The sequence below is a fragment of the Pholis gunnellus genome (assembly GCF_910591455.1).
Source record: "Pholis gunnellus genome assembly, chromosome: 22".
NCBI classification, from domain to species: domain Eukaryota; kingdom Metazoa; phylum Chordata; class Actinopteri; order Perciformes; family Pholidae; genus Pholis; species Pholis gunnellus.
Window position 1 is genome coordinate 15354075 of NC_136549.1, and position 24359 is coordinate 15378433.

General features: G+C 45.0%; 2 protein-coding genes across 2 annotated transcripts; one reads left to right on the plus strand and one right to left on the minus strand.

The window, feature by feature from the left end:
- The first annotated feature begins 1405 nt into the window (after positions 1-1405).
- Positions 1406-4802, plus strand: eri1 (exoribonuclease 1). The gene is made up of 7 exons (XM_079184138.1): positions 1406-1799; positions 2505-2686; positions 2851-3067; positions 3158-3241; positions 3341-3450; positions 3545-3659; positions 3749-4802. Exons 1-7 carry the CDS (start codon positions 1725-1727, stop codon positions 3989-3991), a joined length of 1026 nt encoding a protein of 341 aa, XP_079040264.1. The 5' UTR covers positions 1406-1724; the 3' UTR covers positions 3992-4802.
- Positions 4803-5104: 302 nt separating this feature from the next.
- lamb1b (laminin, beta 1b) lies at positions 5105-23670 on the minus strand. Its single transcript, XM_079184024.1, has 33 exons — positions 23581-23670; positions 22980-23155; positions 21336-21471; positions 19980-20053; positions 19328-19516; positions 19131-19194; positions 18361-18563; positions 17587-17707; positions 17259-17447; positions 15522-15698; positions 14844-14956; positions 14664-14743; positions 14379-14514; positions 14143-14301; positions 13846-13979; positions 13639-13759; positions 13216-13402; positions 12915-13058; positions 12599-12830; positions 12350-12513; positions 11926-12150; positions 11559-11776; positions 10774-10870; positions 8577-8946; positions 8314-8498; positions 7639-7880; positions 7295-7501; positions 7080-7224; positions 6795-7002; positions 6522-6663; positions 6242-6418; positions 5891-6050; positions 5105-5717 (listed from the first exon to the last, which is right to left on the minus strand). Exons 1-33 carry the CDS (start codon positions 23609-23611, stop codon positions 5581-5583), a joined length of 5343 nt encoding a protein of 1780 aa, XP_079040150.1. The 5' UTR covers positions 23612-23670; the 3' UTR covers positions 5105-5580.
- Between the last annotated feature and the right edge of the window lie 689 nt (positions 23671-24359).

The following is a 24359-nucleotide window of genomic DNA, read 5'->3' on the forward strand; positions in this document are numbered from 1 at the left end:
CTTATTCCCGACATCTCATCCATTATACATTAACCATCGGACTGTGTGACGTAAGGAGATCAAACCACTCTGCATCTTAAGGAATTCATACATAAAAATGAGTTCAAATGACTTTGAGTGGAAGAAAACCCTCTAAAGTGTGTTCTTATAGTACTTCAAAGTCATATATAATATATTTGCCTTCTTCTCAAGAGGAAGATTTATAGCACTAATCTACAGTCAGGAGACTTAACAACTTAGCTTAGCATAAACAGCTAGCCTACAGCTCACTGATTAACATGTTGTATCTTGTTTATCTAATCATAGACTTCATTCTACTTCTGTGGTTTAATCTGTACCAAAATGAAGGTGTAAAAACAACACTTTGTGGTGTTATGGGTAATTATGTAACCAACTATTTCGTGGTCCAGTGACTTCCCGGGGTCACTTATCTTATCAGCATGTTTTCTCCTCGAGGCCCTCACCAATCTCTTACAATGTTAGTTTACATCGAGAACACTGGACCTCACCTGTTTCCAGTCTTTATGCTAAGCTAAGCTAACACACATAGGGCCATCAAGCTTCTCATCTGACGATTCGGTATAAGAACTGATACACATATCTCCTATAAACGTACAACTGTTCGTTCAAACTACTTGAGGCTTGAGAGAGATGAGGATGAGACAGATCGAGTTGTTGACTGTCATGGAAGAACAAATCAGTGTGTCGTGATGAACGGAGATGTGGTTAGTGTATATGATGTTGTGCACAGACTAAATAGAACATTCCAAGGACATTTACTTTCTTTATGTTCCTTTAACGCTTTGTTGGACTGAAGGAGAAATGTGTGTTTCAAATGCACTTACTGGCAAGCGGGCATGTTTCTAAGTTTTATTAGTAGTGCAGTCGTTTCCAGGATCTTTATTGGCTGATTCTAAAGGCTTCATTAAATATAGTACTGAAAATCACATCAAGTGCAAGTCAGTCCACTTTTAAATCTTGTCACAAAAATCTAAAACATTTCCAAATGTCAAGAGGTTGTTAGTGGTGGAAAGAAACTAAGTACTAAACTTAAGTACAATTTGAAGTTCTTGAACTTTATTTTAGTAACTCCATATCATATTTATTTATACTACTACTCCACTACATTATAGGAAACATTTTACTCTTTACTCCACTATATATATATATATATATATAAATTTGTAAATATTGATATTGATATTAATCATTGAAAATTTAAAAATAAATACATTTCAGTAATTGAGTATCCATATTGTGTTTTAAAAAGACATAATATGCAAAAATGCATGTTCGGTATTAGACATGTTTTTATGTGTCACCCACACCACCAGGTGGCGACAGTGAGCGTCATTTTATTTTGGCGCAAAGCGGAAGTCGTCACAACAACCCGCCTCAAAGAAAGTTGAACATTGAGCGGCGACCTGCATCTTGAGCTGAGATAGTAACGTTATCGATTAATCTATTAAACGCGTTTATTATTGATTGATTTAGACGTATGCAATACTTATAACTGAACGAGTTAGTTCCGTACTTAAGTTAGCGGTTCAAAGTGGAAATCCGCGAAGAAGAAGTCAAACACTGGAATGATTGCTATCCTGTTAGCTAGCTAGCTGATGTTAGCAAGTGAAGATAAACCGTTATCTAGCACTGACTTCACTTTAAATTCACGCTACGTTGTTTATTCTATTGCCAACTAGTTTCTGGATTAACTTCCACTTTAAATGGATGAGCACAAGGAGAACATTCACACCGAGGACGTCAACGTGAAGATGTCTACCACGAGAGAAGAAGAGATGGTTGGTGGATGCACTGAGCTAACGTTAGCTTCATGCTACACCTTTGAAATGCTGTTTATGTTTCTGAGATGCTAGCAATTCAACGCCAAAATGAACGCCGATATTAGCATAACGATATTAAAGTATCAAATGTTAAAGTACTCATTGTGCAGAATCAACCATTTCAGAATAATGTGTGTTATATTATTGGACTATAATCATTGATGCATTCATGTGTAAGCATCTTTAGTTTCAGCAACCACAAGGTGATGAAAACATTTATATGTGACATACTAATACTATGACTTTTTACTTTAATATGACAGACTATACTATTACTTTTTACCTTTATTATGACGGACTATACTATGACTTTTTACTGTTATTATGACAGACTATACTATGACTTTTTACCGTTATTATGACAGACTATACTATGACCTTTTACTGTTATTATGACTTACTATATTATGACTGTTTATTACTCTTACTATAGTAACTAAAATCATCATATACATGTAGTGGTGCAAAGAGTACAATATTTCCTATTAATATAATAAAGTACAACTACATACAATGCAATTACTCAAGTTATATACTCATCTTTGTGTTTTAGCACGTTTTAATCCATATTCTATAATCACAGTGAACTAATCTGGCAGCATGTTGACTCCTCTGTGTGTTATGTTTCCGTCCCACATTATGAATAATATAACTCCTCCTCAGGTGAAGCCTTGCAGCAGGATATGTCCCGATGAGGAATCTGCTCCTCAGGCGTCCCCGTCTCAGTCCAACAGTGACTTCAGTCATCCGGTGTACAAAGAGATCGCTCAGGCTAACGGACACATCAACCGCATGACCAAGGAAGAGCTTCGGATCAAGTTAGCAGCGCTGCAGCTCGACACCAGGTAACGCTGGCCAACGAGTATACAAAACTAAGAAAGAATAGAAACAGTAGAACATGTTAACATACTATTGAGGAAGACACTTGACCGCAGGGCTCGGTGCTCAGTTCATAAACATTTCTACCTCCAGTGTTCCCTGAACTTCTTCTCTCTCTTTGTGTGTAAAGAGGTGTGAAGGACGTGATGAAGAAGAGGTTGAAGAGCCACTACAAGAAGCAGAAGCTGTTGCAGTCCCCCGGTGAGGGCGGGCCCACCGACACTTTCTACGACTACATCTGCGTGGTGGACTTTGAAGCGACGTGTGAGGAGGATAATCCTTCAGACTTCCACCATGAAATCATTGAGTTCCCCATGGTTCTCATCAACACGCACACCCTAGAAATTGTAAGTTGCGTTTGAGATGCTCCGTTTTTTAAACCTGTGGGGCGACTTCTGTATTTACGAGTTGTTGTTTCTTTGTCGTTTACTTTGCAGGTGGACTCTTTTCAGGAATATGTGAAACCAGAGACGAACCCACAGCTTTCAGACTTCTGTGTGAAGTTAACGGGGATAACACAGGTCGGTTGAGCCCGCTCTGATATCAGCGTCATCAACACGTGATCGGGACTTCTTGTGTTATTGAATACTGCATTGAATACGGGTTGTTTTGTTGAGCAGAAAATGGTGGACGAAGCAGACCCGTTTCCAGAAGTCCTCCAGCGGGTCGTCGCTTGGCTTCAGGAGCGGGAGCTCGGGACAAAGTACAAATACGCCATCCTTACCGACGGGTGTGTTTGAGTTCTGTACAGATGCTGAATTTGTGGCTCTTCTCGTCACTTTAGTGGAATCTTTACACCGCTCTCTTTTCTACCTCTTCTTCAGAGCCTGGGATATGAGCAAGTTCCTCAACATCCAGTGCCGGATTAGCCGGATCAGATACCCTCACTTTGCAAAGAAGTGGATCAACATCAGGAAATCATACGGGAACTTCTACAAGGTTTGTATTTTTAATAGTTTTAATATGAGAGACTCGATGTTACGGTCTTTATTTCACAGTTATTCATAACTTGTATCCCCCCCCCCCAGGTCCCGCGCACACAGACGAAGCTGAGCACCATGTTGGAGAAGTTGGGTCTGAAGTACGAAGGTCGCCCTCACTCTGGGCTGGACGACTCGCGTAACATCGCCCGTATCGCTCTGCGCATGCTGCAGGATGGCTGTCAGCTGCGCGTCAACGAACGCATGCACGCCGGCCAGCTGCTCTCCGTCCCCAGCTCGGATCCTGTGGAAGGAGCCCCCCCACCACATAACCCCCGCAGCAGAGACTAGACCCAGGACCCGAGGCCAGTCCTGCAGGACGTCTCGACTTTTAACCCCTGTGAGTTAGAGAGAAAAACAAATCCAAAGCACTTTTACAGTCTTAATGTCAAGTTGTACTTTTAGTTTGGAGCTGAAACGCTGTAGTTCATTAAGGGTGTAAATGGGGTCAATGTTTTGATTTAAGAGTCACATGTGAGACTTCCTCTCTGACCACAGCTCCATATATTTTTACACCAGATGTCTAAAAACAGAGATTGTACGAGTGTGTTGTGGGAGGATTTTCCTTTCATTGTTTCATCGCCCGGCCTTATCAAGCTGCTAATTAATACTCAAACAATTTGATTATAGTGTTACATGTAGTGGTCCCATGATGATGTGAATTTGTTTTTATTTCAGGTTTTGCTTTCCAAGAAATACAACTCTTTGAAAACATTGAATATTTGTCATTGTTGTGGCAGTAAAATGATATCAATGTCAAGTTTTAGTCTTTAAAACCCCACATCTGTCTCACCGTTGTGCAAATACTAAACACAAGGATCTCCATGTGTTGCTGCTGCTGTCTGAAGTGCCACATAATAACAGAGCCATAACATCACACTGAGTAATGAGGATACGTTGTCTGTCATTGTACAAATACAGCACAGGTGTTCATTTGACAAATTCACCAATAACACGTGTTAGTACTGTAAGCGTTCAGCCTGTGTTGTAGGATTCTGTCATCTTTTGTAATGATATTGAATGACTTGTTTCATGGAGGATGCTCTATTTTAACAACAAATATTCTTCTGAATGCCAAATATATCAAATAAAAAAATGTTTCTCTGTTCTTGTAAATCATCTTTGTCCCAAGTTCATCATGTACGGTGTGAAAAACCTCAAACCTTTTATTCTGGACTTCAGCGTGACTGTAGTTGCTGTTCTCTGCCTTTGGGAGGCGCTGTTGTTCAGCCTGTTAACTCATTGATTACAAGATGAGTAAAGATCTTTATGGGTTACCACCTCAGGGAAACCTCGAACAACTGTTCAAATTAATCTGGAATCAAGCTGGTATTAAAGTCACCAGCAGGTATCTAAAAGTCAAACTCGACGCTCCACCAAAAATAAAAGACAAGACGCTTCAGGTACTAGATTGTCAAATAGAAGTTTAATATTTGTTCGTATAAACAAGCAAAACCATTCACGAATGCTTATCTTTGGGCTTATTCAGTACGTATACATTGTTTCTATCAAATATGTCATATATTTAAATACAAAGGTTTTAATATCTTATACACATTCTTGGTTTCGAGCACTGAGGTCACGTTGGCTTTTAGTGGTTTCCTTTGAGACTCGTTCCTTCAATACTTTAATGGTCTTTGGCAGCAGTACAGCTTATTTCACTTGTTAAACGTTTTTTTTCAATATACTTGAATGTTAAGTTGTTGGCACTGACAGTGTCAAACATATTACAGTGTTCGGTCCTAAACGATATAAAATACTCTGGGAATTATTTGGGAGCATAATTGAAATGCTTTAAAACATTTGGCACCATTAAAATCCCAGCAAGTACACACGATGAGAGTTAAGAGTTTGAGGTGCTCGACCGTCCAGGGTGATCATCACGCACAGGTGCTGTACAGCGTCACTTTGGAGCTGATCTCCTCCAGGATCCGGCGGACAGTTTGCTCCAACTCCACCATCTCTGCAGCTTTGGCCTCCAGGATGAGCTGGTTGCCCTCATAAGACCTTTCCAACTCTGAAAACACAGTAAACTTATGACTTATGAAAGAAAAACGGGCCGTTTCTGTCGTAAATAATCTCATAAAAAAGTCAGTTTAGTATGCCATAAATGATTGTATAATTTATCATAAAACAGTCATTCAAAAGTCATAGTATAGTATGTAAAGACTGTAAACATCTGACGGCTACCTCCGAGTCTCTGCAGCTTGCTGCTGCTCTGTGCGAGCAGCTCTTTGGCTTCCTGCTGCAGTTCGTCCGCTCTCCTCCTCGCCTGCAGCACTGACTCCCCTTTATCCTCCACCAGGTCCTTGGCTTCCTCTAATTTGTCTTTCACCTCCACGTCAAACTCCTTCACACACACACACAACGGAGCATTACTGGGAGAACAGCGGCAGAAAACGCACCTTTCTTCACCTTGTTAGACTGATGAAAAACAGCCCTCATTACTCAAAATCCAGACTTAAGGTATTTCAGGAGGAATGATGGGTAAACAGTGTGTGTCCGTGTGCATGTGTGTGTGTGTGTGTGTGTGTGAGCGACCTGCTGGGCCTCCTCTGCGTTCAGTCTGGCCTGGTCGGTGGTCCAGTCGACCGTCTCCGCCATGCGGTTCACCTCCAGGCTGTTCTGTCTCAGCAGGCCGACCTCCCGCTCCAGCTGAACCAGACGACCCGTGGTGTTGCCGAGCTTCAGCTCCGACATGGCCGTCTCCGACTCCACCTGACACACGCGCACATATTGAAGTCGCCGCTTCTGTGTCCGTTATCGGCATACACGAAGCTTCCGTCAGTCTTGAGAAAAGAGGGTTGTGGATTCAACTCACAGAGATCAGCAGGTCCAGGGTTCCCTTCGTGTTGTTCTGGGCCAGTTGGATGGCGTCCATCGCGATACTCTGAGCACGCTCGGTCTCCTCCAGGGCGGCCTTCACCACATCTGCAGTCTCCTTCATGTTAGACGCCTCCTCACTGATGGACAGATAGAGCATATGTGTGTATAATAACATAACTTTATTCATATATCATGTAGACGAGAGACAATCTAAGAAAACACAGCATCTCATTTAATGAGATTTTAATCTTAAATATTACTGTGTTACCTGGCAGCCTTGGCCTGTTTCAGCAGCGTGTCTGCAGCCCGGATGTCCTCAGCGCTCTGACTGAGGATCGTCTCCACGCTGGTCAGAGTGTCGACCTTCTCCCTGATCTCCTTCGTCAGCTCCTGCAGCTTTTCGGTCGAGGTCGGCATCTCCAGAGCCAACACCTCGTTGGCCACCGCCTCAATCACCGAAACATCTGCCTTTTCGTCTGGATAATCAGAAACAAAACATAGTTTTTTAAACTTCAAACTGCCAAAAAAAAGACTTTTCTTGCGATTTACTCACTGGTGAGCAGCTCTCGTATCTCTTTGATGAGGTTCCGGAGCTGCTGGTTGCTCTGCTCCACTCTCTCTTTGCTCCGGTTGGATTTGACCAGCACCTCCAGAGCATTCACCTTGGCCTTGTTTGCGCGGTTGTTGGCTTCCCACACCTGACCACAAATACAACCAGTTAAAGCTCACTTACATTATTCTAGTTGAGTTTCTACCACGTTCACTCACCAGCCTGGAGAGCTTGTCCACGTCCTGACTCGCTGAGAGGATCTCCTGGTCCAGGTCTTTGGCTGATTTCAGTGCAGTTTGGGAAGTCGTGACGAGGCCTTCGCATCCTTCTCCGCCGCACCGAGGCGCTCCGTCCTCGCCGACGCAACCCAAACCACCGCAGGGGGAGCCAGAGCAGCCGTCCCCTTCAGCTGCACCACCACACGTCTGCAGAGAAAGAACAGAAAACAAAGTGAGTTTAAGTGAATATTCAATCAGTTTGAGGTCAGTCTGTTTGTCGACGACGTTCAGCATTAAGATGAAACTTTACTGAGAAAAACACTCTCTGTATAAACTTCTCTCACCTTCTCGCCGAGTGGTGACAGGTCAAATTTATTCAGCTCAGCAGACAGCTTGTCCAGCTTCTGCGAGTTTCTCTGGTGCTTGCGGTCAAACTCCTTCTGAGCGCTGCTCAGTTTGTCCTCTGTGGCTTTCCGTACCGTGGCCGATTCCTCCACCGTGCTTCTGGGATCGCTGGTGGAGGCGTTGGCGCGGCGCTCAGCCATCGTAGACTGCATGTGTGCGGCTGCAATGGTGTCCATGGCACCTGAGAAGACACAGAAAAGGGTGTCAATCGGTCTGAGGTCTTCATGGAACTTAGTGGCATGTTATTTCTATCCAATAACTGGTGGTTTTCAGCGTGACTCAGCTGTTCTGTAAGGTGCAAATAGCTACTTGGTGGTTATAAAAGCAACTTCAGGGGCATGTAAGAAACCCTGTGATGACTATGACTTTCAGAAAATACTTGGCAGGTGATTGGATGAACCATCTGTCAGTCAAACTCTCGCTGAAGCCATTCGGGAGAAGAGCATAAAACATCTTTTCCATCAAGAAAAGCCTTCAGAGAGAAGACTAATCCGTTGTTCCTCAGACCATGTTTCAGGATGTACGTGAAGCAATATTGCTGATGACACGCTGGCCTCTCTGTTGGTTTAAGGTTTAAAAACACACAGCTTCTCTCCGTCGGTCTGGTTTCTCACCCTGGGTGTTGGCGTTCTTGGCATTGTACACCTCCTTTATCAGCTCCTGGACACTCCGCTCCAGCCGGTTGGCCTCGTCGGTCAGCGTGTCCAACTTGGCATCGGTGGCGTTGGCGTCACTTAGGAAAAGGTTCACGGTCTCCTCCGTCGTGTTCAGCTCTCCGTTTAGATAGGACATCACACCGCTGAGAGAAAGCAAGACAGTAATGAACTCAAACAAAAAGGTGTCCGCAGATGTTGTACAGATTTGTTTGTGTACATACGTGATCTGATGCATCAGCTCCTGTATCTGCTCCAGCTTCACTGCTGCGGGGTTGTTCTCGACTATTTCCCTGACAGCTTTGGCGTTCCTCTCCAGGCTGCTGACCAGGTCTTTGTACGGCGCCGTCACCCCGCTGGTCTGGAGCTGCGTCACTTGAGCATCCAGGCGTCGAGTTTGATTGGTCAGCTCGCCGACCACGGTGTCCCAGACGGCGAAGCACTGGTGGCAGGTTTCACAGGTGGGGAACTCCCCCTGGTGGCCTCTGGCACATTTGTCACACCGCGGCCCGGACACGCCCTCCACACAGGTGCACTGACCCGTCGCACGATGGCACTGATCGCTGGAGATTCCCCGAGAGTCGCAGTCACAAGCTGGAAAGAGAAAATCAGATTTCAGGAATACAAATAAAAGGTTCAATATGCCTAATTATGAAACAATATATGTGCACATCTCAAGGAAATAAATGTAAAACATAGTGCATGATGTCAGCCATCACTGTTGTCAAGTATAGTAAGTATTTGTCCTGTACAGTCATATTTACATGATGTACGATGACTCGAGTGTCAAAATGATCATAAATGAACTTCATAATGTAACTTGTTTGACCTAGAGGACTCTGTTATACGAGAGTGTTTAGCTTTTTAAGTCTCCCTCGGGAAATGAGCCATTTGTTCAACCTCCAGCACTCCAGTAAATAAACTTAGACGAGAACGTGACCCAACTCTTAGGGCCCTCCACGGGGCTGCCCTCCCTCCCCAGAGAAGAAGAGGAGGAGGAGGAGGAGGAGGAGGAGGAGGAGGAGGAGGAGGAGGAGGAGGAGGAGGAGGAGGAGGAGGTTTGGTGTAAGTCAGAAAGAAGGAATGCAAGGTTGGAGAGGTTTCCACCATCAGTGCTGCTGTGTGTTGTGTGATTTACGGAGCAGAAAGGGAGGGTTGGGTTTGAAGTTTCGCATTATCGTGATGAAATATTACACCTGTTTTTAAAAGCACGTTAGGGTCAGAACAAGTACGGTGATTATCCTTAAATCACACCACGCACACAAGGACACCGAAAAGACAAACTGACATATTAATGTGGACATAACAAGCTCTCAGCTTTTAGGGGCTTTATTACCAACACTCTCTCACATAACTACGCATTACTCCCACACTTTTCTCAGAGCGTGTTAGTGTATCATCTGTGCAGATGGAAAGCGAAGTCCAGCTGGTTCAACAGCTTGAGAGACCTTCAGGGAATACAGCAGGAATCGTTCCTGAGTCCTCTGGGCGTTGGTGCGTGACGAAAGTGGGATGCCTGGGAGTTGTGGAGAACATCTGGTTCTCATGAGCTGGGAATGAGAGGTCATTCCCAGCTCCCCTCCCTCTCTAGTCCTCTAAAGGATGAGAAGCTACTGTGAGGCGCACATTTCTGCAGTTTTGTTCAACAGACAATAAAACTTCTTTTTGGGGTTCAGAGACCGATAGCTGAGCACCAGCTCGCTGATTCACTGCTGCTGACATTTAACCAACTAATTCCAAAGACACTTCAGTCACCGCCGGAATGCTTCGTCATAGATAAAACAAAACAAGAGCAGAAAACCACGGAAACACAAAATAAAGTCCTACAACATGGTGACTCATGAGAACTTCTACTACTTGCAGGGAAATATAAACATGAGAATACAGTCCAGGCAGGAAGTATCAGGACAGTGATGTTTTGGCGCTTTACTTCAGCACATTGGCTTTGAAGTGACCCTGAGATGTACTGCTGTCCAAGAGTGTTCATGTCCTTATTGGGTGAGTAGTGCAGGACGAGGACTCAAGGCCGTTTTAAACACAGTCCCTCTATGTTAGCTCGATTATCTTCATCATAAAAACAAGGGAACTGAGGAGTTCTTTTACCGCCAAACGGCAGCATGTTATTGGCTGGCCAGGTCTCGTACCTGACCTCAGCCAAACTGTTAATATGTTTCACATACTGAGGACCAGAGGACGCCAGAAAGCTCCCAAAAAAAAAGCAGGAAGTGAATGTGGCTGCTGTCCAGGCCTGGCAGAGCTTTGCGAAGGAAAACACAGATAACCAACTATTTAAACCTCTGTTAACTGAGCGGTGTAACAAGCTTCACGTATTATATATCCATATCAAGTGGATCATGACCCTCCTTAGTCTGTTGAGAAAGGTTTTCCTGTTTGTTCATATAGCGGTGATGTGTTACCCACCGTGACATTTCACCTCTGGATCCCCCCAGAAGAGCTCTCGGCATTCTCGACACGTCTTGCCACCAAAACCGGGTTTGCACAAACACTGTCCTGTGATCTTCAGGAACATCAAAAACACAAAGAACATCAGGTCAAACTGAATATGATCAGACAGTAGGTGTGCAAGGGGGTGGAATATGTGTCGCTGAACTTCTAGACGAATGCAGTTTGTTTCATGTCTTTTCTTTCACAATGGACCTTTGTAGTTTGATACAACTTCTCAGAGAAAAGTGTATTCAGTTGTTCCACAGTGTATTCTGAAACTTCCTTCCTCTGATGGAGAGCAGCCAGTAAACACAGAAACCCAAATATTTATGTGTGTGTGTGTGTGTGTGTGTGTGTACACTATTCTGTTCTTTATGTGCATGTTCCCATGCATCCACACAGTTGTGCGTTTGAGTAAAACAGAGCTGCAGAGAGAAGCTATTCCCAAACAGCTGGAGTCCATACATCGCAAAAACAACACAAACACAGGCCTCGGTGATTAGATGGGTTGGTCACAGTGACTTACTGCAGCCCTGCAGCTTTACGCTCACTGAGAACGTCCCACGTTGTGGAAGGAAAACTCACTCAACAATCCGATTTTGTGGTGCAGCGTTGGGATTCAGTTCAGCTATACATCATAACGTGGGAGAGCACAATCGGAGCAGCTGCTGCGACGCTAACGCAGGAAATGATGCAGCCAGATGTTGGACGTTTGGCGAGTGGTTGCTGCTCTTGGATTCCATCACAGCTGTCTGACTCACCTCGTCGCAGGAGGATCCGTAGGAGTGGATGGGGTCGCAGTCGCAGCGCTGGCAGCCCGTCCCGCCGGCGATGTTCCACGTGTCGGCGGCACAGGAGTCGCAGTTCTGACCGACCACGTTGGGCAGGCAGGGGCACTGACCGCTGCGCTGGTCACACTCACACTCATCAGGGGACGAACAGGCCCGAGGTGCTGTGCCCACGAATTTACACATACACTCTGCACAGAGGGAAGACGTCAATCAGTGTTTGTTTGTTTGTGTGAGAATTCATTATATTAAAAGAGACACACTGTGAGATGAGATCGATGCTACAGTCCAACTGATGTACCCATGCATACAGTAGTGTCACATCAACAGCTGTACTCACTCCAGCAGGTCTGAGTGGCAGCGTCGCCGTAATAACCCTGTTTGCAGTGCTGACAGCCGTAGCCCTCAGTGTGGTGCAGGCATTTGAGACAGGCGCCCGTCCGGGAGTCACAGGACCCCGGGTCGTGCATGTCGATGTTGCTGCTACACTGGCAGGGCATGCAGCGCCCACCGGGCACCAAAGGGTTCCCGAAATAACCGGGGGCACACTGGTCACACCTGGCACCTGGACGAGGAAAGGAAACAGGAAGTGGATTCATGTTTTCAAGTTGAGAGGGCTAATTAGAGGAGGCCTCGAGTGTTGTTTGGGTTTCTAACATGTGAAGACGCGATGACATGAACTGTAACGTGATGCTTTGAGCTGCTTACATGAAAACAAATCTGCCATTACTAATTATGGTCTGTGTGTGTGTGTGTTTGTATACCTTTGTAGCCAGAGCTGCACACACACACCAGCTGGTTCGTGGTAGCCAGAAGGTAACAGCTGTCAGAAAACTGGCGTCCACTGCGCGGACCATCGGGGCACATACAGGGACGGCAGTGGCCACCTGAACCCAGCTCCGGGTCACCATGATAACCGCCCAGACACCTAGAAGTAAAGGAAAAGGTAAAGTAGAGACACTCCCAGATCCCGCGGTTATAATCCTTCTTGATTTAGCTTCCCAGTGCCGAACCTCTCACAGTGGTGTCCGGTGGTGAACTCTCTGCAGCCCTGACACTCTCCAGTCTGAGGGTGGCAGTGCTCGCTGTGGCCGTTACAATCGCATGATCTGCACTGAGGGAAGCCCCAGAAGCCCGGCAGGCAGTGGGAACACTGGCGCCCCATGGCCCCTGGCACACACTCGCACTGGCCTGTCGCCTCGTGGCAGAAGGCGCTGACGGAGCCCAGAGAGTCACAATCGCAAGCTGAGGGTTGATATTATAATCATTACACTTCCTGTTAATGGAGTTAAATCAGCATCAAACCGTACAGTCGAGACTAAAACTTACGTCTGCAGCCGGCGGGGCTGAACAGATACGTAGCGGGGGCACAGTGGTCACAGTTCCTGCCGACGACGTTGTGTCGACACTGGCACTGACCTCCACTGGGCTCGCACACAGCGCTGAGTGCAGCCTGAGGGTCACACTGGCATGCTGGGAGACAACACAAGGGAGAGAAAAGTGAGATTTATGAGCAAAATGACCTGACAGTAAACAAACAATCTCATGTCACACTGGGCTAAGAAAACGAAGAAAATGTCTGCAACTCTACAAACACACATGTTATACATGCGCACGTAAAACTACGTACCCAAGGCTCCTTTGAGCAGCAGAGCAGAGACGCTGAAGATGTAGTCGTCACAGATGTCGGTCAAGGGGCTTTTCACGACGCTCTGGCTGCTCTCCAGACACCGGTAGCGCTGGAACGTATCCCACGCTCCGTCACCGTCGACCCCATGGAACATGTCCAGCTCCCTGACCCGGGGTATCAGCACCAACTACGAAGAGAGGAAGAGGAGGAGGAGGAGGACAAGGGCTCAGTGAGAATGGAAGCCATAATAAAAACACAGGTTTGAAGAAATAAGAGTAGACAACAAGCCACCGATCTTCAAGGGGCACATGGATGGCTTGATGTCTACAGTCTTATCTTTTAACAGTAAGGAAGACCAACGAGGAAAATCTTTCTGTCCTTTAAGATGAGTTGTGTGTTAATGAATGAATGTAATCAACGTACAGAGTCGATGAGCGTGTACGGGCTCTGGACGTCACTGACTGACGAGTAGAGAAGCAGAGTGAGACGGATCGTGTAGTTCAGTCCTTTCTCGAAACACACCGGCCTCACCAGCAACGCGTGTCTGAAACACAACAGAGAGTCGCGGTGTGTGTGTGTGTGGTGAACGTCTTGCTGGAGAGACACAGTGAAGTCAGGTACTGTTCTTACCTGGATCCAGGTGGAAGAGAGATGGACTGGACGTCTTCACTCTGGAGGGAGTTGCCGCAGTGAGCGGAGTAGTTTGGAGGGTTGAAGACGGGACGCTGCACTCGGATGTGCGCCTGCTCCCACTGCTCCGGCAGCTGCAAACATAGACAGACGCACAACATATCTCCCCGTGTAAAAGTTGTCAGACTTTATTTAGAATAGACAATCTTCTCGCTGATGGTCTCGCTTACTTATCTAGAGACTTGTAGTCGATACACATTATTTGCTGAATGTATAAACACAAATGATGTTTATTACCTGTGGCTCGTAGCGAATAAGCATGTCGTAGTCCATGGACTCTGGGAGGTTGTTGACGGTGAACTCTAAGTAATCTCCTTCTGGAACATTAACAAAGCCCATACCGGTCCACGTAGGACTGCGATCCAGAGGATAAGGCCTCGGTACCACCGTCACACCCTGACGGAGATTAAAGAGATCAACGAAGCTGTAGTTCACGTGTTTAGGTAAATACACAGTACAGAAAACACACTTACGGGTCCATGCTTGGCGTCCTCTGCCTCGTAGGCGTAGTGATCCAGAGTGATGAAGTAGAAGCCGGACTCGACTCGATCGCAGCGTCTTCCGAACATGTGCTCCCTGCACACACACTGTCCTGAGTGAGGGTCACAGCTGTGGAGGGAGAGATTTAGCAGATATTATCTCAGTGCATATCAATTTAATGCATTTTTATTTTTACTGCTTTTTCACAAATGTACAATAGAAATGTTTTAGTGCATATGTTTCGCATATGAATTAGTCAAAGTGATCTTTAAACATACTTATTGTTGAGAGCCCCGCCCTGATCACAGTCACATGATCTGCAGCCGTACATGTCATTGGACAGACCCCAGTGCTGCGGCTACATGGAAAAGAATGAAAAAACAGACCTTTGTTTACACACACACACACACACACGCGTACAAATGTGTATTTTAATTGAGGCAGTTGTGTTTGCGCACCAGACACTCGCCGCAATTATGTCCGTCAACGAGGCGTTTGCAGAAGCACCTTCCTGTGTCCGAATCACAGGAGTTTCCTCCAGACAGAGTGCCCAGCGGGTTACAGGTACAAGCTGCCAAAACACACAAAGCGAACAATGTAGCTTCAGATTCACCTGCGTCAGTCTGTCTGACTGTTTATCCACACCGTGTATGTCTGTGTGAGCGTTGTTATTTCAAGTTATCCAGCAAAACACACTTTTAATCTCTATTTCTGATATTACAGACAAATAAAAGTTTGTTTTCACTTTCATTGAAGTAACTATGAAATTAACCTTCCACCTAAAAATTGCAGTAAAATACGTTTTTATAGTGATGAAAATTAAGGTATTTCTTAATGGTATTTTCCTACGGGGTATTTTAAGAGATTACATGCATGGTTAAAGAGGTTGTAAGGGGTAAAAAACTAAAGGGGAATGTCACATATCCCTTAAATTATACTTGATAATTAACACTTATTAATTGTCCAACCTCCATCCAATGATTAGTTTTCCTTATTAGTCATCAAGCATTGACACAGCGAGCTAGAGAATACATATAACAGCAAAATGTGAATAACCGAGATATTCAAAAGGTAATAGAATTTAAAACGTGGGCATAATAGAGGCCTCAACAGAAGCCTAACATATTGTGACTTACGCAGGCAGCCGTCAGGCCCCTGTCCCAGTCCATGGTGTCCCTGTCTGCAGTGGTCACAGCGCACCCCCTCCACATTGGCTTTGCATCGACACTGGCCTGAGATCAGACCGGCTGCCACGTTGGTGTGCGAGTCGCACAGTCCGCCCTGCAGAGACCCGGCTGGGTCACAGCTACACTCTGTGGAGACATGAAAAATGACATTAGGGAAATCGTGTGGACACGTGAATGCTTATCGTTCCTCCATCTCGTGGTCATGTGAAAATATTAACATACTGTATATATAAATAGATATACACATACACACAGTATATATGCACGCATATATATACTGAAACATTACAATATAACCCCCCACTTCATGTAAAGTAATCTAGTGTTTTAACATTTATTATATTTGTTTACAATCTTCAGAACACTTGACTTATAACATCATGTTATGGAAATAGTATGTAAGACTTGTAATGTTACATAATGTTCATTTAAGTCACATTGAAAGCGATTCAAACCACCAGACTGTCACATGATGACGCCTAAATACAATGTTGAGGTACTTGTACTTTACTTGAGTATTTATGTAACTTTTATTCCACCACATGTCAGAAGCAAATATTGTATTTTTTTACTCCGCAGCATTTATTGAACTATAATGAAGATTATTCTTAAAGGGCCAGTGATCCTAATGACGGGGCTACTTTTACTTTTAAATACTTTTAATAGATGCAAGTATTTCTACACCGTGGTAATGCTACTTTTACTTAAAAGTACAGTGTGTAGCATTTAGGGGGACCAGTTGGCAGGAATGGAGAACACTATCATTAAGTATTTTTGTGTATAATCACCTGAAAATAAGAGTGTTTTTACATCTACATACGGAGCAGGTCCTCTGCACAAAGCCGGCCGCCATGTTTCTACAGTAGCCCAGAGCGGACAAACCGAACACTGGCTCTAGAAGGAACATTTGCTTTTGTCAGATGCCACCAAATCCTACACACTGGCCCTTTAAGTGAAGTCTCTAAGTAACACTTTAGTACTTATTCCACCACTGCTGAACACACAGTGAGTCTTATCTAGAGGCACAAGAGAGAAGATTCAAATGTCACGCTTGAAAGCAGGACTGTGCTCAACAAATTTCATGGCAGCCTGTCAAAATGTCTCGTGTGCAACAATGACATTTTGGTCTGAAGGAGGCACTGGAGGAAATGTCAAAAGAGAACCCGGCGTGTTCACTAAATTAAGTGGAAATCTGCCCGGTTTCTTGTGTAAAAGAGGAAACATTTATCCCAATGATGACGCAACAAAGAAGGCAGCAGCCTCAAAAATTCATATTTCAGGTCTATCTGCTCAGTAAATGCTGAAATGAAGGGATTTCCTTCCATGACGTGCAACAGATAAAAGGTGTGGAAACGTTGTAGTAACATTACATCAGCAGTTAGTTATCTGTGAGTGAGAATGGACAAGAGGTCTCATGGGGAGGGAAAGAGAGGGGGAGGCTGTGTTTCATTTTACAGCACTATTTCCACTTGTACCCAGCACTCAAGTCGGTAATTACAATCACGACGCAACAACAGCTACTTTCTGCTCCTCACTTCAAAGGCTGCAGATCCAGGTGGTGCTCGTCTGAAGGAGGACACCAGCGTGTATTCTAACAGTTCATCTAATGAGTGGCGTTGTGGTCGTAAAGAGGAACGAGTGCAGAACTCTCAGAAGGGGTTCAGAGTTGAGGCGGAGGTGACTCACGCTCGCAGACGTTGGGGTCCCTCAGGTCGCGGTTCGGGTGCTGGTAGTAGAAGGGCGCACACTGCTCGCACTGTCGGCCCACCGTGTTGTGTCGACAGTCGTCGCAAACGCCTCCGCTCATGTTGCCGGTCGTCAGGTACACGGCCAGGTCGAAGTGGCACGATGCGGAGTGCTGGTTACACTCACACTCTGAGGAACAAAAGTCACATTTACTGCCGGGTTGTTTTTGGTCAAAATGTGCATTTTGCATTTACTTCCCGAAATGTTGCACAGGCACAGAGATAAAGACAGAGAGGAGTGAAATCTGCGTTGGTGTTTGTGCTCGTACTCTTGCAGGCGTGGCTGTTTCGGCCCTCCGCGGGTCTCCACGGCAAATCGTGGTAAAAGTCCTGACAGCGCTCACAGTTGAGTCCCTCGGTGTTGTGATTACACACACAGCGGCCGTGGACCTACACACACACAAAATAAATCAACATCATCCGTAGTACCAGAGTATATATTTACTTCTTCTAGTTTCTAGTATCAACATACAACAAATGTGTATTTTCCAGAGTGCCTTTTGCAGTTAAAGACCATTAGATGCGTTTGAAAGCTCTGGGAAAGCAATTGGCTCTTTGAGTTGAGACCATTTAATTAAATAAGTAAGTAATCTACTCGGAAAACATGTTATAGTCATAAATATAAAGTGACTGATAACCTAAAAACGGAAGTTCATTGAACATTCAGTCTTGATACTCCGCAGTTAAGAAGATTATCTCACTAAAAGCTCCATTTAGTAAGATGGACCCTACTGATGAAGCTCATGTGATGTGACCGAAAGCTCTAGAACAGCTACTGAATGGACCATGTGGTGAGATCTTTTCCGATCTGATAAAAGGCTACAGAACATGTTTGTGATTATGATTTAATGTTGCTCTGTCGACAAAACAAGTTAACCAAAAGCTGTTCTGGAGCTTTCAATCATGTCACACGATCTTCATCAACAGATGAAGAGTTACAGTTATAACATGACATTTTACATTTTACATTTTCGGAGCACTTTCAGGACTTAATCTTTTTTCTCTTAATTGATTGCGTCCCGTGAGTGTGTGTTTAGATGTACCATGCCCTCAGCACCGGACGGCGCTCCGTCGATCGGGGCGCATTCGGAGGCGTGACCGTAGCAGAAACAGTTCCCGCGTACGACCATGTCATAGAGGGAGTAATAGTACTTCTCCGTCACTTCCTCGCGGGAGTCGAGCAGGTTGTCGCCCAACGTGTGGAGCCTCAAGAACTTCACCCGGAGGTTAGTGATCTTCAGCATGTCTGCACGCACACACACAGGGAATTAGGAGTGTTGGGTGTATCACATTGTTTTACAGATTCATTTTCCCTTTTTTCCCCCACTTCAAAGACGCCGCCTTTGTTCCTCACACACATACTTAACATGAGGCCTCTGCATGTGTGTGTGAGTGTGTGTGTGTGTGTCTCAGTCTGGATGTGGGCGAGTGCACGAAGGCCAAGTCGCTCCAACATGTGAAATTCCACACAGCGCTCCTCCCGTCTGATACTGGAAATCCCCTCAATATGGTCATGTGGTTATCCAACATAACTACTTCAGCCGACGTATCATTTTCATCCATCCATCATTTTGGTTTAATTGAATGAAACCTTCACCTGATGTAGCCTCCGGATCTCTGGCAGTATATCGAAACAGAGAGATTTTACCTTCAGAAATTAATTAAATTCAGGCTACGTAGAGGATTAACAGGACAAAAAATCCTGTTTTATCTTGTGAACTACTGGAGGATTTTATCTTCTCAGCCTCTAATCTATACAATGCCAACAACACAACAATAAAAGGTTTTAAAGGCAATTTAAGGATCAGCTTACTCTGTATCTTCAGGCTGTAGGGGTCGTCGATCTTAAAGACGGGGTCCAGCGCCCGAAATATCACCTAAAAGAGTAAAAAACCTGTTTAAAGTTTGTATTGAAAGTGACTTCTGTGAGCGGCTACTTCTCCTTAAAATCAACTCAAATCCAATAGAAAAAAAACACTCTAAATACTAACAATACACTTGAATACTCACTTCTCCCTCTGTGGATGGTTCGATGTCGGAGTAACGGGAGTCGCAGATGGTTTCGTCCACTTTGACCATCGGCCCGGAGGACACGCCGGGGAAGGACGACTCACAGTCGAAGGCGAAGTAACGATAAACCTGCCACGTTTTCCCAAAGTCCATGGACCGCTCGATCACCATGGCAGCCGGCCGAAACGTCTATGGGAATTTGGACAAAGTGCATTTTCTAGATAAACTGTAAATATCTAATACTCCTATTATTATGATACCATAATAATACTACAACTTGAATATATACGTCTATGACGTTCCTGAAAGGCTGGTGGCTTTTAGACGTGTTTTTCTGCCATCTAATCCCAAAGCAGGACGAGACAGGAAACACATGGAGAGTGTGTGTTTTGATTATGATGTAGAATCACGGAACCAGCTGGCCGCCGTCGTCCATGTGAAAGCAACGAGAGAAGCGGGTTTTTTTTTACTGCACACCCTCAAAACTCATCCCTCCTTCCTCTCTTCCCACCGTCCTCCAGAGACCACAACGATTTCCCACATTCCTCAACAACAGCTGTCCGACGCTGTGTTTATCTCCGTGGGTACGAGAGTGTATAGCAAGTGTGTGTGTGTGTGTGTGTGTGTGTGTGTGTGTGTGAGAGACAGGCACCTTAAAGGTCATGATAAGGTGTGTGAAGTGAAACTCGGCCTCCAGGTCAAGCTGGATGGTCACATTCTCCACACCTGCAGGTAAAAAGAAACAGGAAATTAACAATTAAATCTCTTTCTGCACCGACGACACACCCCAGACAGACTTTCTCACACACTTAAACACGGTTTATTCTAAATGTTTACAGATTCTTTCTGCACATGTTTATGCAGCCGAGGCTTTTTGAGCGTTGAGCACACGTGAATCTAATCAATCTGCGGTTCTGGGTTGTGTTGCAACAGCTACTCCTAAATCCTTCACAACGTTTATGTGTAAACGTGGTTTCAATCTAGTTATTTAAATTGCTTTGCAATATTAAAACTGGGTTCTCCTTTTCCGGGGATTACATGGCAAAATGTATAGATTGCAACTGTTTATATTACATATCAAAGCAAAGAGGGAGCTGGAGGACGACTGCCAGGGAATTAGGAAATCCCAAGCAAAGCCATTGTGTGTCTGCAGCTTCCTGCTGTTTCTAAGCCATCTGCACTTCTGGCCGCCGCTCCCTCCATGACTCACACCTCGGACAGATTCCCACCACTCAGAGGGAGACAGTGTGCAGCATGAATGAGGGAGCAAAGAGGGAAGCTTTCGTCATACTGGAGCTGAACTTTCTCACAGTAATGGGATTTCTTTCAGGGCTCAAATTAAGGATGCGATGATTGTTGTGCGAGCCGTTAATCGGGCAGAACAGATGTTACAGATGTCCCGTTAAACAGACTCCAGGGCAGTTTGTCTGAAACCACCAGCTTCACTGAATTTATTGATATTTTTAAGAGTTGTCTTAAAAACATATTGTAATTCAATCGTAATAATTTCAGACACTTTCAGCTTCTTTAATGTAAAGATTTGCTGCATTTTGGCCATTTTTCCGCAGCAAGTACATCTACTTTTGATACTTTAAGTACATTTTCCTCATGATACCTTGGAGGACTTGGGTGTATTTTTACACTGTGGTATTTGTACTTTTACTTCAGTAAAGTATCTGAATACTTCGTCCACCACCGAGTTCTCTGAACCTCCACCGTCTCATTACACACTTCCTCCCCTCCCTCCCGCACACCTGTTCTCCCCAGCACACCTGTAAGCCCCGCCCCCTGTTCCTGCTGTGATTGGCTGCAGTGAGAGTCTGTGTGATCTCCTGTCTAGTCATTACTGAGCTCAGTTCCCATGAGAAGAGCCTCGGTCGGAGCTCACGCGCCACGCTGCTCGTCATTTATCTCAGGAGAACAGGAGTTCTGTCTCTGTAATTCAACAACAAAACACACTCTTTTCCTTCTGTCGGTTTTTCTTTCTCACGCATGTTTTGTCTCTCACCGTTCTCAGACTGCCACCAGGTCTTGAGGCGGTTGTGGGCGAAGGTGGTGACCAAGTTGTCGATGGCGTGGCTGACTTGGTTGCTGTCCTCGTCGAACATCCGCCTGGAGTCGCACACAAAACATTTCTTCTCCTCCTGAGGAGACGACGAGCACAGAGAGGGTCAGTTAATCCGACAAGTTTGGGAATTATCAGTGAATGCAACACAAAGATGAATGATTATATCTTTGTAACACTATTAGGCAGTCTGGATGTAACATGCATAACTAATGATTGTTTCTAGTATCAATCAATCTGATTATGAATCTTTTGGTTTAATTTGTGCCAATTAAGGAACTCTAAATACAGCAGCCTCCATCCACCCACTACCTGTAACCACTTATCCTGTTCCTGCTCATATGAGGAGAACGTGCAAATAGAAAATATTGTGTTTCCAGCTGTGGGACAGTTTGGGGAAGACGATGCATCCGAGAAAGATCCATGAAGAAGTGGTTTCCCCAGTTTGTTTTGGAAGAGCAAATCTCAAACATCTTAAGAGAGGCTGTTTCAGCAGCAGCTCAAAGCCTCAATGAGAGTTCAACAATAACATGTGGGTGTATAGTCTGTAATATGAGCAATGGCAGAGAGAAGTGGATGCACGGTATATATATCGCGTCTCTGTTTAGTAACTTGTTCACTGTGTTTGTAAACAGCAGGAGCCTCGGTTTGGCTCGGACACACTTAAAACATCGCAGCATGTGAATAAACAAGAAGAGTTTCTCAATTTCGCCGAGCTCCTGCCAGCCGTGTTGAAATGTGAGCGTCGTGTCTCTTAGCAGTGTTTATTGGAGAAAGGTCTTCTACTGGAGGCTCCCTCCCTCTCCCTCCCTCCCTGTTCCCTCCCTCCCTGTTCCCTCCCTGCAGCTCATACTTGAGGACTGTGCTCATCCTCAGGAAGCTCAGCAAAAGGCCCCGCAGTGTGTCATTTCATAAGGACTCCATTCACACAGCGGATGCGCCATAGGGCTGTTTGATAAAAAGGAGAACAACCCCCCCCCCCCCCCGGCCCACATGCACACAGCGAAGCGATTGTGAGGCCACACAGCACTTTTATTGTGGAGAGGAATGTCTGAACTCACACTCCACAAGACAGCGAGCAGATACTGTACATGTGCACGCTCCCACACATGATGGGAGAGCCGACGACGATGCTCTTGTAAGATTAAAATGCCTTTGTTCGTGATATTTACACTCGTAGCAACAGGACGTCTGTACTGCTGGGTTCTGATATTATTTACACATTGCAGACATTTAAAGGAGGATACAGATGCAGACGTACACAAGCAAACTTAAACATCGATCTGTTATATGAAACCAAAGCAGCTTCTGTGTCAAACAGCAGAGAACGTCCAAGGACATGACGGAGCTCATTCTGCTCCTTGTAGATAAACCAATAAAGCACACGAGAAGTGTCTTAAAATCACCTTTTTATACCAAGACGGTACCAAGCATTTCTTTCTCACTGTTTGTAGTTTATGGTCTTTGAATTGCATGCTTCATTAAAGGGTTTGAATATGATGGATGAAGTAAACTCTAGCTCACTCATGAGGCCCTGAGTTAATTGAGTTTATTTTCCCAGCAGCAGCAGCATCCACCTTTTCTTACCTCCAGATGTCCGACGATGCAGAAGCGCTCCGGATGCTTCAGGCCGCAGGTGGAGGTGACGGAGAGCTTGTGCGCCCGGCCGATCAGCAGGTCACCTGTGGCCGGGTAGCAGCTGCCCTCGGTGCAGCCATCCGGGTACTCCGGCAGCTGCTGCGCCCTGACAGGGCTCCACAGGGCTGTAGGGAGGAGAAGAGCCGTCAGTGACAGTCCTGAATCCCCATAATAAAAACTTAGAAATCCACCCACAAATCAGCGCAGCTGGTCTCCTTTTGCGTTCACTTATAAAAACCCAGAAGCAGAGCATGTTTGCATTCAGTTTAAATTAAAATCACATGGATTCTCTCTCAGGATTAAGCAATAAAATTGAATTGTCAAACTTTCCTGCAGCAGTTTTGCTCTTTCTCAACTTACAAAACTCGCCAATTCCTGGTGAAAACAATACACGACTAATGGTTTCCATATGGCTTTCATTACATGTGTTGCTGCTGCAGACGTGAGAACCAAAGTGTCCTGACAGCACCTCAGATAGTTTGTACATTACCTCTAACTTTAAAGGGTTAGGGTTATTAACTAACTTTATAAAATAAAAGCATAAACTCACCCAAAGTTGTTATAAAGATTAAGAGCGACATTTCCAAGTGCGGAACATTGACAGGACGTCCTGTAGATGATGTTGATGCGTCCTGCAGCTGAGAGAGAGGGAGGGAGTGTGAGTATGAAGTTAGAGGAGGTTTTTCTTGTAGAAGTCAAAAGTCTGCCTCTATGGTGTGTGGAAAGGGCCAATCCCAGGATTACCCTGTGTATGAAGTGTGAATAGTGCCACAGACAACCTGTTGAAGAACACAGCTGTATTTAACGTTCCTTTGCGTTTGCTGAAAATATGGACCATGAGGAATTATTCAGATCTTTTCGTAAAAAGGAAAACGTGAAATTGAAAGCGTATCGATTGCCTCTACACGGCTCTCAACATGGCAACGGCTGAGCCGGCGGTTCGCAGCTAACAGAGCAAGCAACGGCAGCCGTGCTGACGGAGCTAACGGTGTTTAGCTGGAGGCTACGCTTCCGCACCAGCTCAGAGAAGCTCGGATAACAAACTACAAGGAGGGAGAGCTCAGGTGGATATTACTCCACTAAATCTTTACAACGCTGCTATTTGTTTGTTTCTAAATTAATGCTCGTTATATTGTATAAAGAATCTTTAAGCACTAAAGTATTAGCATCTAAATATAGCCACAATACCAAAAGTGACCATTACGCAGAATGGTCTCTTTCAGAATAAAGTGTATTATATTGTTGTATTATAATAATTGATGCATTGATGTGTTCATTGCTCTAATTTACAGCTGGTCATGTTAATTACTTTATATAATGTTTGCCCCC

Coding starts and splice junctions, on each gene's coding strand:
- eri1 (XM_079184138.1), top strand. CDS start 1,725: ATGGATGAGCACAAGGAGAACATTCACACCGAGGACGTCAACGTGAAG. Junction 1,800..2,504: donor CCACGAGAGAAGAAGAGATG/GTTGGTGGATGC, acceptor ACTCCTCCTCAG/GTGAAGCCTTGCAGCAGGAT. Junction 3,242..3,340: donor AGTTAACGGGGATAACACAG/GTCGGTTGAGCC, acceptor TTTGTTGAGCAG/AAAATGGTGGACGAAGCAGA.
- lamb1b (XM_079184024.1), bottom strand. CDS start 23,611: ATGTCGCTCTTAATCTTTATAACAACTTTGG. Junction 17,708..18,360: donor CGTCCGGTGCTGAGGGCATG/GTACATCTAAAC, acceptor GTGTGTGTGTAG/GTCCACGGCCGCTGTGTGTG. Junction 6,051..6,241: donor ACGCAGAGGAGGCCCAGCAG/GTCGCTCACACA, acceptor GTGTGTGTGAAG/GAGTTTGACGTGGAGGTGAA.